Consider the following 18,512-nt stretch of genomic DNA (forward strand, 5'->3'; position numbering starts at 1 on the left):
TAGTTGAAATAATTTAGACTTGAGTGGTTTCAAGAAGTTGAGATGGGTTTAAGGCAACTCTTAGGCTTCCTAAAAAGACTTTGGACAACTTAATTTAGTCTGGACTAAGCTTAACATGTGTTTAGCTCAAAAGGGGAAATTTGGCTAAACCTAGTTCAAAACTTGTTTAAACTCAAATCTATTTGCCATGGGAGGGTATATAAGACTCTCTAGGGTTCTTAACTGCTTGGATTGGGCTAGATTATACTGAGATTAATATGAGCCAACATGACTCTTGGGGCCTAATTAGTATAGTTTGGGTTCAAGCCCGATCAAACTAACATGAAGGATCCTAAAGTTATGAAATAATCATGGAAGGTCCATAAAGTGAGTGACTATCTTGTAGGTTCAATTTAATTTTCACTTGAGTTCAATTTAACCCAAAACATTTTAATGGATCCAATTAGATCTACTTGGTTCCTTATTGTATCCAAGTACCATTTGACAGTTGAAGCCCAACTCTCATAGGCTTGAGATTATTTCGTTAGAAAATCTCTTAAAAAGTCATTGGGATGGTTTAATTGGATTAGGTATTTAATTTGGATTGGATTTAATTGTACCTAATTTGAGCAATTTGTTCTAATAGCCCAACTTAGCTAAATTCGAGGTCCAATAATGGTTAGTTAAGTTTGACCTGCTATGATAGGACCATAAGAGATAATGGATTAATTTAATTTTTATTTGGGTTCTATTTAGGCCAATTTGGTCCATTTGATACAAATCAGTCAATGATGGGCTTGTTTATCTATTGAATTAAATTCAACATAATTATAGAAAAATTTAATTCAGTAGGTTGGAAGTAACCTAACAACGTAATTTTTTTATAATTTGGTTGGATTTTAATTAATTATGTCGAAGGTGACCTAAATGGTTCAACATGAGTCAACAATTCAAAATGGTTCAAGTAATATTAAATTTGATTGATTAATATCAAGGGAATTTCAATGTGGTTCTAGCAAGACATACAGCTAAATAGGCCACACTCTTTGATAAAATTATAGAGTTTGAACCAAACAACCCTTATTGGGCAATTAGTGTGCTTTTTGTATTACCAACAATTTAGGTGAGCTTGGGTGTCAAATTTTATCATAAAGTCATCAGTTCTATTATGATCCAAATGAAATTGAATTTCAATTAATTTGGATTAAATTTGATTAAATTATATTAAAAGTATCCTTGGCGGGCCACTTTGTCAAGTTGAGTTGCCCAATCAAAGGCTTCAAATTTGATTAAAATGGTTTGTTAAGCATCAACAATTTTAAACTTAGAGATAGTTAACTTCTACGAGCCACATAAGACTACTAGAGCTGACTTGGTTAAATAGAGTTGACCAAGCCTCCCTAAGCTCATGGGAGGACCTAATGACGGTCTTAAAGAAACTTGGTAGGGACTTACGTTAGTTGCACTAGCTTTTGATTGATTAAGTTTGAGGGTCTATAAGGCAACTATAAATTAAATGTAGTCTTACTTACATTGAATTTGAGTTCCCTTAGCTTCACTTATGACCTTACTGCTGAATTAGATGCTCTGTTGGAACTAGAGTTTAGTTAGAGTTAATTTTAAGCTAAAGACACATAGTTTGGGTTCGACACTCACTAAGGCTAAGAAGTCCACCTAAAAGACACTAGGAAAGAACCTTAAGACGAGAAGAGTGGGCTAGAAGGTTTGATTTTTAATTTCTCTCACCAAAGTAATGTTAAAAATAGGAAACAATTCGAATGATCAAGAAGTAAGAATGTATCAAATTTCTATGATCAAAATTTATATTTGAAAACAAAAGGGCATTTTTTGTACTCTTGATCGGGTTCAAACAAAAAGATAACTCTCTTGAAATATTGTAAAAAAAAAAATTTTACTACAATCATTCCATCTTCATAGTAAACTCTATGAAAATAGATTACTTAATGTACATTGAATCCATCCAAAGAGACGAGCCTAAAAGAAAAAAAAGAAAGTTTTACTAGGAAGTAAATTAAAGGAGCGTTCTAAATTGGTTTATGCTTGGATATAAGTCAAAATTATAAAAGGAATTTCTAAAAAAACATCATTGAGTAAATCATTGTGAATGTAACTATAAAGAGAACCCTTGTCAAAAACATTAGCTTAAACCAAAGTCTTAATCAAATACATAATAGTATTGAATGAGGGTTGGCTTAGACTTCTCAATCAGTCACTAATAGGAAGGCATAGTAAAATAAAATTTAGCCGCCATGCTTGTATTGATTTGAAAATATTATTTTAACAAATAATTATTACAAAAAATACTAGCCATCCATTTGCATAGGCTAGTGCATTACATTAATCATTGTTAGCAATGTAATGATTGCAAACAAAACTACCAATAACCAAAAAAGGATTGGAGACCAATTTGTCAACCGAAAAAAAGAAAAGAAAAAAAAAACTATAATGCATAGCCCAAGCCGTAGAAGAATATTCTATTAAGAAGCAAACACTACTAGTTAAACGATATTGAATATAGCTAAGCAACATAAAAAATGAACCTTTTATATAATAGTATTGAACTATCTTTGTGCTGTAGACAACCAATCCCGTAGATACATTAACAAATACCTCACAACTTACTATTGAACTATCTTTGTGCTGTAGACAACCAATCCCATAGATAAACAAATACCTCACAACTTAGAGAGCCAAGAATTTTTATGATGCATTAAATAGCTAACAATTGATACTAAAAAAAAAAAGAAACTAGTTACTACTAGAAATTATTCAAGCTTGTTAGAGTTGATAAGGAACCAAAGCAACAAAATTATGAGTTTACAAGAAACAAAAGAAAGAATTGAGCCCAATGAGACTAGAAAAAAATATTGGAGTTACATAAATTTCTAAAATGAGATAAACAACATCCCCAAAATACTTAATATTTTATAAGTAGCTAGTAAGTGAGGGCTAAAATGAAAAATAAACCACCCATTGAGAAATATCTACATAGTAGCCTTAATGAGAACAACAATGATATTTGGAAAAAAAAAGTATTGAAAAAGTAATATAAACTAGAAAGCCAAGTAAAACTTCCATAATTAACATAAAAATTTTCAACTCCTAAAATACTCGAAAACCAACTTATCCTAGTTTTTTTGAGACATTTTAGTTAAGAATGTTAGTTGATATAGGAGTACGCTTCACTTCAAAAAGAAATTTATTAGAATGTTATGAGTGCTAATTCACACATTTATTTCCCTTGAGAAAAAAAAAAAGAGAATGTGTAATCAATAGCGGCCAACATTTTTAGTTTATTTTAGTAAATAGAATAAATTGCATAGTAGCTCTAGTTCCTACTAACCAGTTAAATTAAAAATAAAGCACCCAACTAATCTAAACTTTATGAATTTTAAAAATTTTTTAGTGCTTAAGACATTAATTTGGAGAAAATTGTTAAACACATAAAATAGAGTAGAGTAAAAAAAGCTTGAAATTGCTAATAAAAGTTCGTCCATTGATTTTCTTAAAAAGGTCATGATAACCACATGGCTTATACACATTAAAACATTATTATTCACGTTCATATAATTCTTTTGTGTTTAATCTAATATGCAAATTTTAATGTAATGTTACAAACCAAATTATTAATAAGAATATTAATGAGTTTGGGCAAGTTATAAGATCAAAAAAAAAAATTAAAGAGGTGAGAAACTTTGAAAAGTAATTTTATTTTTTTTATCAACAACACTTACACTTTTTCTACAATGATTCATCTTAGTTTCATGATGTTAGCATCATTCCTCTCAAATTTGACTACAATTAAATAATGACACAAATTATAGTTTCAATTTAGCTATTTTTTTTAGCAGTCAACCAACAAAGCAGGAGTGGCCATTAAAATGTTGAAAATGTCACACTATACTAAGAATACAGTGAACCCACATTCAATCATAAACACATTTCACATATTTTCAAAGTGAAAAAAACAAAACTCCTTGTGATAAACTTGTAGCATTTCTTATGTAAATATTGTCCACAATAATGTAACTTATAAAGTTCTCCAATGAAGTAAAGAAAAAGAAGCTGTAAGAGCTTGTTTCTAATAAGTCTTATAAATGTTGGGGAACGCTTATTCCGTAGAAATATATTGTCAAAAGCATGTGTTGGTAATACATTAAAAATATGAAGCAATACCAAATAATATTTTTTCAACCCCATTATCAACATAAATAAGAGCAATAGTATCATTATTATGGGTATGTAAGCACTCATGTAGTTTGTGTAATCCTTAAAAAAACCATTTTGAATGAAATGGTAATTTTTGACACTATAAGTGGAATGCATAAATTGTAATGAAATAATGGAACATATACTTAATAATTTATCTTGCAAAAGGGAATGAGGTGAACTTATTAATTCTCCATTGTATAAGAACCTCAAACTCTTATTTAACTATTCATATTCTTCTTTAAATAGAGGATTCCCAATGTTTATAAAAAGTATGTTGTATGATGATCTCCATTGCAATGGTTCATATTCATATAAATAGAACATAGACTATTCACATACTTTCACTATACTTACATAAAAAGAGGGTGGTTGAATGTAAAAGGGTTTTACTGCATAGTCCAACTTCAACATATTAAACATTATAAGAACTCAAAGTTGTTCAATAAATTTTTTAGTTATTTCTAAAACACTAAATGAATAGGTTAATTAACCTCTCAAAACTAATACTGCCATAATAGTATGATTTATGAATTGAATAAAAATTGTAGTAATATTTTCAAGAACACTTATAATTTGGTTAGTGCATAGACCTTATGGAATGTCAATCATGAATCTATCATAATTTCATCATAGGCACTAATCAAGTTTTGAGAATTTCTTGTTGCCATCTATAAAAGGTCTATCAGGATGATTTAGAAGAATTTTTGTACGACCAAAGGGGATTCTTGAATTTTATCTTCTAGGCTCCTTGAAGTATTTAAGAGTCAATGTAGCATATAAAAAAATTAGGATGTTAGGAAATAGATAATTGTTGGAGGCTTCAGGAAAAAGCCTATCCTTAATTTATAAATTTTTTTTCTACTTGATTTTTATTATAACCATATTTAGATTTTTCTTTTGCTATATTTTTTTATTTTATCAAGCATGAGCTAAAACATATTATAGTTATTGGATAAATACATTTTTTTTTATTGAGTTGGACATGGTTGTTAGAAAATTAGTGGAGTCATCCTATTATAGGTTCTACATATTTTGTTCTGCGCTAGATTTCACAATCAATCATTTGGCCATTAATTAATAGAATACATGGTATGTTCCAAATTAAGAGGTGGAGAATATATTTTTTTTCCTAAAATACCGTGTTGGTGGATCACAAGATGAAGCTAATGATTATTAAGGAATATAATCCAATTTAAGATCCATTAAGTTTTTATACATTTTGTCTATCACCGATAGATATGTAAGTTGTGAGAAAAAAGTATAAACCTAATCTTTAATAAAATCTTCTATAATAAAGAGCCAACATCTTCAAAAGAAAAGAAATGTGAATTCTTCTAATCTTATAATAGAATCATTACTAATCTTCGTAAGAATAGTTTTAATCTCATCTTTTAAGTGATAGAATAAATGGAATCACTGTCCAACTCATAAAGAATAAGAGAGTTCAATTGATGATGAATGAGAAAATAAATGACTTGAGTGTTTTACATAAGGAAAGGAAACATTTCAGTATAAAAGAGGCAACAATTTTACTACTAGAAGACTACCTTTTAGAATCTAATCAAATTTTATAAATATAATTAGTGGCTCTCCTTATGTTTACAAAGAACTAATTGTACTTAGTGTTATTAGAACCAATAATAAAAATTTTAAAGCTAACCTTTGGCTTATAGTAAATTTTTTTTTATCTTGAGAATCAAAGATATTTTATGCTGCTTCATTTTGTAATTGTAATTTCAATTAGAAAATTCTTAGCAAATGTTTTCCAAGATGAAGCACAAACTCTTCATAAATCCTATTATTACAATATATGATACAAAAAAATAGTATTTTATTTGCTACCTAAAAGCTTGTTTAAGGCTTTTAAGTTTATGATACTATTTGGTCGTACTAGTATATTTGAATTAAGCTGACCTTTGGGGCTATCCAATAATTAGTGATAACCTTCATAAAGGTAGCACTTTAAAACCACATGCTCTAAAAATAATAAAAAAAAAAGATGGAATCCATTATTCTCAAACATTTTAGTACTATAACAAGAGAATCATGATCATAATAAGATATGCTAAGTTTTTCCTCAAAATAAAGGGAAACTCTTGAAGTCGAGGATATCAATGATTAGGGAAATGACTAAACTAAAATTTGCAAAGAATCTTTTATAAAAAAGTAGATAAATATAACAAATGTGTACTTATTTGAAAGCCTCGAGTGATGAGGAATCTTAAATATTAGTCATGATTCATTTAACTAGTAGAAATAATGAATCATAAGAAATTAACTCAATTTATAAATAAGAATTGTTTTCACTATGGATGAATATCTAGTATTTCTTAAAGACTTTAAGTATTATTTATGGCGTTGCAAATAGTTTTTCGCACTTTCGATGAAAAATAAGAAATAATCAAATTAAGTAACATAAAATTCTCTTATTAAAGATTTTAAGAAGTTAATAAACTCATAGTTGCGGTAGTTACACTAAATATTCTAAATGACATTACCAATTACTAGTGGAGTATATCAAGTGATCCTATAAATAATGTTTTATTATTCTTTTGATTAAATCCTAGCATAGCAATAAAAGTTTTATGAAACAATTTAAGAAAATAATTAGAGCATAAAATCAAATCCAACAAATAGTCAAATAAAGGTATAGATATCCTATGTCTAATTGTAATTTCATTATTGGTTTGAGTATTAGCACAAATTATTTTATGTCATTCTTATATGAGTTCATAAGATTTGTTTGCACAACGACTGATATTTTTTCGGTATATAATTTTTCCTGAGTACATACTCAACTTCTCTATTCAGCTCAGTATGCTGAGTGAGATTAATGTATAATAAGAAATGTTTATAATTTATAAAATTGAGAAGAAGTCATAAGATTTTTATTTGAATAATTTTCTTCATATTATCATAAAGGAAAAAGGAAGATGACACATCAGTAGCTTTATGCTTTTCCCATTTTAAAAGGTTTTTAACAACATTATAGAAAAAATTTTGATTATAAATTTCTTAAATTTCTATATAGTTTCATTTGAACAAAAAATCTCAAAACAAATAAATGAAAATCTTGAAGCGAGTTCTTAATGATTCTTATATAATTTGATTATTTGATATGTCGACAAATCAAAAAAAAAAAAAAGGTATAAAAGAATTTGTATTTTGTCAATAACTTATGTTGAATTGAATTTTTCTTAAACTAATTCTCATGTTCTTCTTTCCTTCTTAAAGAACATATTATTGTTGAACTAATGTAAACCAAATGTTTCGAGGCTCTAGTTAATCAACTTTGATTGCGATTCTAAATTGGCTTTAGCTAAGTTGCTAGACATGTCAATTCACTCACTTAAAACTCTAGATCCTTGAAGAAAAAAAGTCATTTAAAGTCACCCGAATCCACTAAACCAAAAACTGAAATAAAATGCAATTGGTTGTTCATCAAGAACTTTGGCAATTAAAATCAAAAGAACACCTCTCCCACTAAAATTGTTCTCCGTAAGTTAATGTCTCCCAACTATCAAAATATGCTGGCTTATTCAAAATGAAATTGCTAGAGATATCATCATTGAAGCCTACTTCTGATAATTTATAATTCCTCAATCAACATATGTAACTAACATCTTTCTGTAATAAGTCATTTTGCAGCAAGTTCCTTTTAAGCCCTGTTACATAATATGCTTATATTTAGCTGTTACTAGATCACTACACCTTAAACAACGGCTCTAAAAAGAAGCCAAGGAACAAGTCTTACACACCACAACATTGTTTGACAGCAGCTTATACGTTTTGATAGGAATTATGTGTGATTTCTAAAGCTACTCTCTGGCTCAGTTTATCTCTCTCCTCTTTCTCCTGCAAGTGTACTTTATAATTATTTGTAAGATATTATGATTAGTCCTACATAAATTTAAATTTAACGACTATGTTTTTGAGTATTAATATTGTCTAAAATTATAAAAAAATTTTATTACGAATTATGATATTATAAACTAAACAAAAAGTAAGAAAAAAATATATATAAGCGAGAGCTGAAGCTGCAATTTCCTAAGAACTTCCTCTTTGCCATTACAGTCCCCAGAATTTTTTTTTAAAAAAATTATGTATATATATATATATATATAAACGAAAACAGTTTCTACGTTCCATTCATACAAAGAAATCTAAAGCCTGTTAAACTGCTCCAACAGCACTGAGGAAGAGATGTACAGGCAATGCTTTGCTCTGAAGCAAAGGCCTGGTGGAAGACACAGTGAGCCACAAATCAAGAATTTGGGATGAGTTTGGAATCGAGTGAATCATGTGGCGGTGAACTCGGCTCTTGTTCTGAAATATTGAGATCTATTACGAATGAAGGATCTTTGATATTTGAAGAATCACTGGCATGATGTGGTCTTTGACAACCTCCAACCTGCATGTGGTATTGAAGAATTTTATTGAGCAGAAGCAGCAGTGAAGCAGAAATGGTAAAATATGGGAAAGTAAAGCTTCACAAAATAAAGCAATAAGAGATTTTGGGATTTTCTTATTGTTGGTCAATTTACAAATTTATTAGGCACTATTCTTCACAGAAAAATAAAATTTTTAAGTTTTGATAGAATTACTATATTATACTTCAATAAACAGATTCTGCTTCCCTTGTAAAAGCTCCTTGCATCAGCCAAAAAGGAAAAAGGAAAAAATAGAAACATGTTTGGGTGTTGATTACCTCATCAAAGAGGCTAGACCGGCGTTTCTTCTTGACAGGGCTGTTCTGCCTGAGAAAATACTTCTGAGCATGGCTGGCAACTTGGGTTGGAGTTCTTGTGATTACAAAATTGCGAGAGATACCGCACCAATCACCTTTACCAAGTTTTTCTAGTCCAGCCAGAAAAGCTCTGTGCTCTTCTTCGGACCAAGGAACTCCTAATCAAGAAATTTTTAAGAAAATGTGCATAAGATAGCGCACCAGCATGGAATAATTGAAATCAAGGCTTGCAAATTGAATATTAAGTACAAATGAGAAAGCTGTGGTGTACCAGCCATATTCTATGTTTAATTGAAAAGAAAACATGATAGCAATGAAGGATGAGATATACACATTAAGTAAGGCAAAGGAAATTTGGAAATATAAGTCATGATGAATATGATATACCATCAAATTTCATTTGAGTTTTTTATAGATCCTTCTCTGTTTATCTAAGTGTAGATTTACATGAGATGTCTAAGAACTGAAGAGACTTATTGAAACAATCAAATAGATTAATGAAAGAGAACAACACGTTTGAAAGAATACTTTAATGAAAGATAGAGATAAATAAAGACCGGCTCTAGGGACTTCAAAAAAATCATTTTTGATGAAAGAAAAAACATGCTGAAGAAATTGACTTCATTGATTTTTCAGAAAACATTATTCTAATGATATTTTCAGTCTAAAAATATTAACCTTCATGGAATAATTCCCACTAACTGGACCAATATGATGTAAATAAATCTCATGAAATAAGATTGAAATCTATGAACAAAAACAGCACAAATGAAATAACGGACCCTGAATTTAAAACCAAAAAGAAATTTTCACCTTTCCTCTTTTCCTGAACTCTCACCAGCAAACCATCCGAGAGATAACCATTGGAGAACTTCTCAACACCTTCATCAATACAGAAAATAGAAGACGAAGATGAAGATGATGAAGAAGAAGCCGAAGCACTATAACCTGAAGGACACAAGCAATCCAAACTAAAGCTTTTATTCCTAGTAGAAGTGGAAGCTAATTGAATCTGAACCCCAAATAGCCTCAGCTCTCCTACTCCCACCATATTTCTTGAGCTTGTACATGTCCTCGAGTTATGTCCATTGTTTCCACAACGAGAACACCTCCTTCCCATCTTCTCTCTTACAGATTTTGAAGACCAATAAATAAAAGAGAAGTCTGTTCCATTTTTTTTTCTTTTTTGTGAGTCCTGGTGTTGGATATTGTTTTAAGAAGTCTACGCTATAAGAAATGAAATGAATGGCTGAGAGATGTTTTATAAGTGGATACATTTCCGTGGCTGTGACATCTAGGAGTGACAATGCGTTTTTTTGTCCTCAGCTCTGTACCGAAGGTCATATTGATCTATACTTTGTGGTATTAACTTTATCATTGGAATCTCCAAACTGAACAGTGTTGCCATATAACCATATGTCAATCTGTAATTGGTGGGTGTCATTGGTAGAGCAGGGGCAACGATTTTATTGCTTCATCCGGTGACTAAATATCTGAATTATGCATAAATTTTTAGTTTTGGATTTATTAATATCATGATTAATGGTAGTAAATATAAATTAATAATCAGATTTTTATTACTCATTTCTCTTGAGTTGTAGATGGTATTGTTGGAATCATGTCATAACAGAAAGATAGCCCAAAATGTTGATGCCAACAAATAGTTGAAGTTACCATAACTAATTTCATGTCACTCAATATATCAATAATTTATACAGATAATCATGTAAATAAACAAACAAGAGCATAACATATCCATAAAATAATCGCACAATAACATCGATCGAACCAACATTTAAATAGCATTAATTGGTCTAAACTTCGTAATAGATCAGTTTGCATTCAAGATTTCAAATCTAAGATACTCAGAGATGGACAAAGAAAAACACCATCCCACTACAAGCACACTTTAATATACCTGCTGATAATTGTTACTGCAAAAATTGTTTTTTAAGGCAGAATTTCAATCTATTTCATACTAAATTAGATTCAATTCATGATATTATCTATATATTTCCAATTTAATCAATATAATTGAGATATCGAATTGAGGATAAGCAAAATGAAGTACCACATATTGCTACACAAATCCAAACTAGCTCACGTGTCAGAAAACTGATATGAATTTCATACTTTTATTGAGATGATAAAACCAAATTAAGGAGATGATTCAAATGAAACATCAATGAACTGCATTTTATCAACTATTTGACGGTAATCAAGAAAACTGCAGATTATAACAAAATAATTGTGCCCCTTATCAAAAGTCAGATTTTTAATTGGATAAGCCAAATTTCTTACACTAATACATGATGCTATCACCAACCAATGACAGCAAAAAAAAATTATCATCCAAGCAATACTCCCAGGGCCCTTGAAACTTAAGCAATGTCACTTTGTATTGAATATAATATTTACTTTTTTAATATGTAAACAATTCTAAGAAATTACAGAAACTTTTCAATTCTTTTTTATTAATTTTTTAACATGGAGTGTGCCTTAATTTAGTGAGCATTTATTTCTCTTGCTTTACTAATATAGATATTATTCTCAAATAAAATTAATCAATCGATGAAATTTCTGATTAACTCTAACTTCTACAAAAATGAATTCAAAAAATAATTAAGTTTCAATTAGCACTGTCATTGTCGGGTCTCATGCTCTGGATGTAAAAAGTGAAGAGTTGTGTTAGGCAGTCGACAATCAACATAAATTTTGTTGACAAATCATGACATGAATCTTTTTTATCCTTGTTTAAATGTTAGGGTGTTCTTTGGAAGCGACACACTATATGGTCTGAATATAGTGAAAAATGTGCAAGGGTCGCTGCACTGTCTCCTTAGTGTAGTGTCAAATAAGCTAGTGTTCCCACATTACAAACAAATGCAGGTAAAGAATTAGCCCATGAAACTGATATTAGGATAAGATCTTGGAATATAGATAGCATTACAGGTAAATTAATGAAATTAGTTGATATTAACTTTCATAAAAAGATAAATATCTTTTGTATTTAGGAAAGAAAATAGGTTGGAGAAAAGACTAAGGAAATTGATAGCTTAGGTTTTAAACTTTGGTATTTAGGTAGAAGTTGCACTAGAAATGATGAAAGTGTAATTATAGATAAAAGTTTAAAAAATAATGTTGTGAAAATTAATAGAATTGGAGATAAAATATAGCCTTTATGATTGTTGTTGATACTAAGATTTATAATATTATAAGTGCTTATGCTCCTCAAAGAGGTTTAGATATAGGTTTTAAAGAATAATTATCTCATGTAGAACAAAGATATAGCTCTTTGATATTAATAGTATTTATTTGTAACCTAAAATTATTTCTTGTAGAACAAAGAAAATATTACTTAATCAAATTATTTTTTGCTAATCATATATATTTAAAGAAAAGGGCAATATAGTTTTCAACGAGTGATTTACAAATAGAATCATAAACCCTATGTGACTGATGATACAATAGCTTATAATGCTTCCACATACCTAAGATCTTCAGACATTTTGACAATTTCTAATCTAGCCCTTTTCTAATCCACTATATAGCCCTCATGATAGTTAAAGAAGAAAAAATAAACATAAAGTGGAGGTAACTTTTATTATTATTTTTTTCACACTCTATAATGGTCACAATATTCGACCATATTTTTAGCTTACTAATAAAAACATTAATCTAAATATTATTGCATCTACATATGCTACTATAAATAAATATTTTATTTCTTCTTTCTTTATTTTGGATGGTAGCACTCAAGCCCTAATTTTTTCTTATCATATTTAGTTATCCAAAAAACACCCACATAAATATATACATTTACATTACATTCCTTTCCCAATCAAGCTAATGCAAATATTTTAACTAGGATAAGCAATGCAAAGTGAGCTTGTGATGATAATGTTATCATTTAATAGCGAAAAGATAACTAAAATACTATAACGTCTTTATACAAACATGGAAAGGTCAATCAAAAGTGGGCAGGGCGCCTTCCTGCTCTATATTTTATCACTTTCTCAATTTTATTTTTTCTTGGAATACTATGAGTATAAATGGTGAAACAAAATCAATTACTTGTAAAAATCATAAAAAAAAATCCATAAAATTTATGTTTACTATTTGCTTGACTCTATCATTTTTGGTGACTATTATATATGCTAAAATGGAGCTTCAAAAAAAGTTTTTGGAAAAAAAACTTACTGGAATAGTTAAATATATTTTAGAAAATAAAATAAATTTAACAAAAATTTATTGTATGAGAATTATTGATGAGAGATCTGATACAAATCCTCCCATTCATGTTAGTTTATTGATTTTAATTCATGTCTTTAACTCAAGCCTTTTGGAAATCCCTAATACCAATTTTCTTTTCCTTAGTCTAATAATCAACTAAAAAAATTAATTTTATGTTTCTTGATTAAAGATTTTTATAATGATTAATGAATGCCACTTTTTAAATTAAACATTTAGAAGCTCTTAGCCTTTTTATCCTCATATCAGTCTCATATTCTAATTTATTTAGGAAAGGCCACCACTGTGAAATGTAGATTTATGTATAATATTTATTGAAGAAAATTTCTAAAGTGCCATGAAATTATTTGTAACTTGGGATATCAATTTTTAGGATGATTTTATTTTTTTCTTGAGCAATAGACTTTATAATATTAAGATTTTTTCTTAAAGTAGTTAGTTTGGGTTCTTACACGCACTTATTAGATACTATTTTTAATTTCAAGTGGGGTGAATGAAAAAATTTTCAAGATTCAAAGAGGTACCTCTTAATCCACCCCTTCTTCATAATGATCTTCACAAATAATAAACAACGTTTAACACCACAAATCATTTGAATATGTTGTTAAGGCAACGTGAAAAATGCTCATGGCTTCTTTAATATGAAAATGATATTAACTTTTTTATATTAAAATAAATATAGAAATTAGGAATTCAAAATACATTAAAGTGGCAACATGCATGTCTAGAGTTTTTTGGTTTCAATATGATATTCCTTCAAAAGTCTTTACCTTTCCTCTATTTTTCTAAGAGATAAAAATAGTAATCTCAATATATTTTTATGCCTTTCTAATATATTACACACTCTACTTGAAAACTAGCACCCATCTTATGGTTGGTTTCATTATAAGGATAACAAGCTTGTTATTTTTACTTTTGGCCAGACAAAGCTCTTTAAGTTTAGAAATTCACTTTCATGTTCTTTAAAGATATTTAAAAAATCACTTGCTCCCCATTTTTTAATGTTATTTGTTCCTAGCTCTATTCATTCAAGATTTAAAATTTGACTAAGCATTCTACTATAACCTTGATCATATAAATGCACATAAGGTAATATTATGTGTCTATAGAGTGATAACCTTATATAACACCATCTAAAATGTTATCACTAAACTCATTATTGGTAGGAAAAAACTTTGCTTCCAAAGCTCCATAATGGTCCTTAACCTACAGTTATATATTGGAGGGATATATTTGACAATGCCATTCTTTTAAAATGAACTTCTTCATGAATTTCATTCTCTAAGTGCTCCTGAAATTTTTAACTAAAAGTGATAATGAGAAAGCCTTTAGTAAGGAAAATCTTATTTTTGCATGTAATAAAATAAAAGGCTTGTGATTTGATAATACCTTTATTAATTCAATTATTTGAGGTACATTAAATGTTCATTGGTATGTGATTATTAATAAGCTATTAAGAAGTTATTTGTCATCCTCCTCAAGACTTCATAAGGGTTGTTCCCTTTTTTCATTTCTCTTCACTTTCGTTATGAACAAATTTTTTTCTATATTTTTCGAAGCTTAGTTTGTCAAAGTGAATTTTAAAGTTATCACAAATAATAACACTAGCATTTCTCATCAAATTTATGCTTGTGAAATTTTTGTGTTCTAAAGGCTTGATCCTAAAACTAATCGAGGACTTCATTTGATCATTAATATCACAAAAAAAGATAATGAAATTATATTAATTTTGATGTTCCTTTTGTATATTTCTTTAAGGTCGTTGATGTGAATGCTAAAGAGCAATCTTTAAGTTCTCAGATAATTGGATTATTGTGGACAACTCATGCTCCTAGCTAATTGAAAGCTTGTGATTGTACTAAAATATATATAGAGTCCATTAATGCTTAAGTCATTAGAAATAAAAGTTAATTTTCTTTGTAAGTAGAACTCAACTCGTCTTTCTAGTATTCATAGCTATTTTCATTGTTTGTTTTGCATTGTTAATTTAGTTGAAGGTTAAAGAGAAAAAGTGGAGGGTTGCGTTAGGTAGTCGGCAACCATCGTAAAACTTGTCAAAAAAAATCATGACATGAATCCTTTTGATAATTGTGTAAGTGTTGGGGCATCCCCTGGAAACGATGTCCTGTATGGTCTGAACACAGTGAAAAGTGTGCAAGGGCCACTGCAGTAGAGCCATATTAGATTTGTAGTGTATGATTTTGTTATTGTTAATACATTTAATACATTATCAAGAAAAAAGATGAGCATATTATTACTTATAAGAATGGATCTACTAAAACACAAATTGAATATTTTTTTATGAGAAGAAGAGAGCATCGAGAATGTAATGATTTTAAGGTCATTCCAAGTGAGGATTTAAGAACCCAAAATCGACTATTAGTTCAATAGTTTAAGGTGAAGAGTTGTAAAATAAAGAATACTAAAAATTATCATCGTAGAATTAGATGGGGGTACCTAAAGGACACAAATAACATTAGTTTTATGAGTAAAATTCAAGATTTTAAAATTTGGGATGTTCATAAAGCAGGTAATTCTATGTGGGATAATGTAACAAAAATTATTGAACAGGTGACAAAAGTTGTACTCAAAAAAACAAAAGAAAAAGTTTTTATAAATATAAATAGTTGGTGGTGGAATAATAATGTGCAAGAAAAAATAAAATATAAGAATGTATGTTATAAAAATTGGTTTAATTGTAAGAGTTTAGAGAACTGGAAAAAAATCAAACTGCCCGTAAGGAATTCAAGAGAACAATATGTGACACTAAAAATTTCATTTTTAGTTATCTTTATAATAGATTAGATACTAAGGAAATAGATTAGATACTAAGGAATTTAGATACTAAGGAATGTGAAAAATATATGTATCAACTAGCCAAACAAAGAGAAAATAAAAGTACAAATTTAACTCAAGTAATGTGTATTAAAGATTAAAATAAAAAAAAATGTTTTTCTTAGAAAAGATCTTCAAAATAGGTGGGTGAGTTATTTTGATAAAATTTTTAATGAAGTTTTGGAAAATAATGAAGTTTTGGAAAATATGATCATAATGAAGTTTTGGAAAATATGATCAACCTTAGTGATCTTATTATCGTTAATAATAATCAAATGTTTCATTTTTACCATTGCATTAGTAAAAATGAAGTTGAGGAGGCTTTAAAGAAAACCAAAGGTGGGAAGTCTGTAGAACCAGATGATATCCCAATTGAAGTGTGAAAATATTTGGGATTTCTTGGCTTACTAAACTCTTTAATATTATGTTAATAACTAAAAAGATGCTCGAGGAGTGAAGGAAGAGCATTTTGATCCCCATTTTTAAGAAAAAAGTGGATGCACAAGAGTGTGCCAATTATAGAGGACTTTAGTTGATGTGTCATACTTTTAAATTATGGGAGAGGGTAATTGAACATAGGTTAAGACGTATTACAAATATTTTTTATAATCAATTTGGATTTATGTCAGGCAAGTCTACTATGAAAGTTATACATTTATTGAGAGGATTGATGGAGAAGTTCAAAGATAATAAGGAGGTTCTACATATGATTTTTATTAATATTGAAAAAGCTTACGATAAGGTTTCAAGAGATATCCTTTGCAGAGTTCTTGAGGAGTTCTTGAGAAGAAAGAGTTCTTGAGAAGAAAGGTGTTGATATGACTTAACTTCAAGTCATTAAAGATATGTATACAAGAACTGTTACTTGTGTTCGAACAGGAGTATTAACTAAATATTTTCCTATTTCTATTGGTTTACATCAGGGATTGGCTTTAAGCCCATATCATTTTGCATTAGTTATGGATGGTCTTACTAGACACTTACAGGAGAATGTACCTTGGTGTATGCTTTTTGTTGATCTTATTTTTCTTGTGGATAAGACGAAAGAAAAAGCTCACAAAAAAACTTAACTTATGGAGCCTTATGGAGCTCAACCTTGAAGTCACCTTGAAGTCTTAAAGGCCTTCGTTTGAGTAGAACTAAAACTGAATACATGGAATTTAATTTTAGTAGTAGTAGCTCTAAGGACAGAAATGTAGCTATGGATGATCAAATTATTAAAATGAGTAAACACTTTAGATATCTAGGGTCTATTGTTCAAAGTGAATGTGATATTGATGGGGATGTTTTTAGTAGAATTCAGGTTGGTTGGTTGAAATGGAGGAATGCTCCAAGTTTATTGTGTGATAGAAAAGTACCGCTTAGAATAAACGAAAAATTTTATAAGATGGTGGTGAGACCTGTAATGCTATATAGTGATGAATGTTGGCCTTTAAAAGAGAAGCATAAAACGAAGTTAAGTGTTGTCGAGATGAGAACGATAAGATGGATGAGTGGATTTACACTTAGAGACAAAATGCGAAATGAATATATCTGTGATAGGGTTGGTGTAGCTCCGATGACAAACAAAAATAGAGAGATTTGTCTTAGATGTTTTGGCCACATTAAACGTTGACCATCTGATGATCTGGTTAAATGAGTAAATGTTTTAGATTCGACTTATGTTAAGAAAGACAGAGGTAGACCTAGGATGATGTGGGCATATTTATAAAAAATGATCTTAATTTTTTAGAATTAAATAAAAAAAATGACACTAAATAGGATGCAATGGAGAAAAAGGATTAATGTAGCCGACCCCACTTAGTGGGATAAAGGTTTGGTCGTTGTTGTTGTTTTTATCTCAAATAAAAATAGAGTGGATAAAAAAACTTGCCTTTTTTTGTTTCCACAACTTTTGCAAAGTAATAATGATGTATTAGATATCCCCTGTCTGAAAACTTTACATATCATGAGTAACGTCAAGTTAATTTTAGGATTGTATGATTTAGATGTAAGTTTTGCATACTTGTTTTTAAATATATAAGACTGTCTTTGGATAAAACCCAATAACAATAAATCTTATTTAAAGAAATCAATATGTTTATTTGCATGGTTCTAAAACTTTGTAACCAAATATGCAATGTTTGCATGAAAATTTCTCATTGGTTGGTTGAATACATTGAATGCCTTGCCATTTATAGAAGAATATCACTCAGTTCTTTTGGTTTGACTTTTTTTTCTCTCTATATTCAAAAACAAAAATGATTGGCGGAATTCCTTTTTAATATGGGTTGCAATTTATGATTTAAAAGTTCGTTTCTGAGCATTCATTAGATGTCAATAAATCTTTCTGCTGGTTTGGACTAATTGTCTTAGGCTTGTTTGGGATCAAATTTGTTTTTATTTTTATTATTTTTAATTTTCTTTTCTATTTTTAAAAACATATTTGTTTGGTTTGTTTTTTATATGGTTTAATTTTCTTAAAAAA

General features: G+C 29.1%; 1 protein-coding gene across 1 annotated transcript; it reads right to left on the reverse strand.

Moving 5' to 3' along the window:
- Positions 1–8,330: 8,330 nt before the first annotated feature.
- Positions 8,331–10,235, reverse strand: LOC110032937 (transcription factor MYBS3-like). The gene is made up of 3 exons (XM_020736731.1): positions 9,773–10,235; positions 8,921–9,117; positions 8,331–8,623 (listed from the first exon to the last, which is right to left on the reverse strand). The coding sequence occupies exons 1-3, from the start codon at positions 10,077–10,079 to the stop codon at positions 8,477–8,479; spliced, it is 651 nt and encodes a 216-aa protein (XP_020592390.1). The 5' UTR covers positions 10,080–10,235; the 3' UTR covers positions 8,331–8,476.
- Positions 10,236–18,512: the final 8,277 nt, after the last annotated feature.

Source organism: Phalaenopsis equestris, unplaced genomic scaffold (assembly GCF_001263595.1).
Source record: "Phalaenopsis equestris unplaced genomic scaffold, ASM126359v1 Scaffold001062, whole genome shotgun sequence".
Classification (NCBI taxonomy): Eukaryota; Viridiplantae; Streptophyta; class Magnoliopsida; order Asparagales; family Orchidaceae; genus Phalaenopsis; species Phalaenopsis equestris.

Bases quoted from the DNA above. Each gene is read 5' to 3' on its own strand.
- LOC110032937 (XM_020736731.1), bottom strand. From the start codon at position 10,079: ATGGGAAGGAGGTGTTCTCGTTGTGGAAACAATGGACATAACTCGAGG. The intron at 9,118-9,772 runs GTGAAAATTTCT...TTTCTTGATTAG, and splicing joins AGTTCAGGAAAAGAGGAAAG to GAGTTCCTTGGTCCGAAGAA. The intron at 8,624-8,920 runs GTAATCAACACC...TACCACATGCAG, and splicing joins GGTCTAGCCTCTTTGATGAG to GTTGGAGGTTGTCAAAGACC.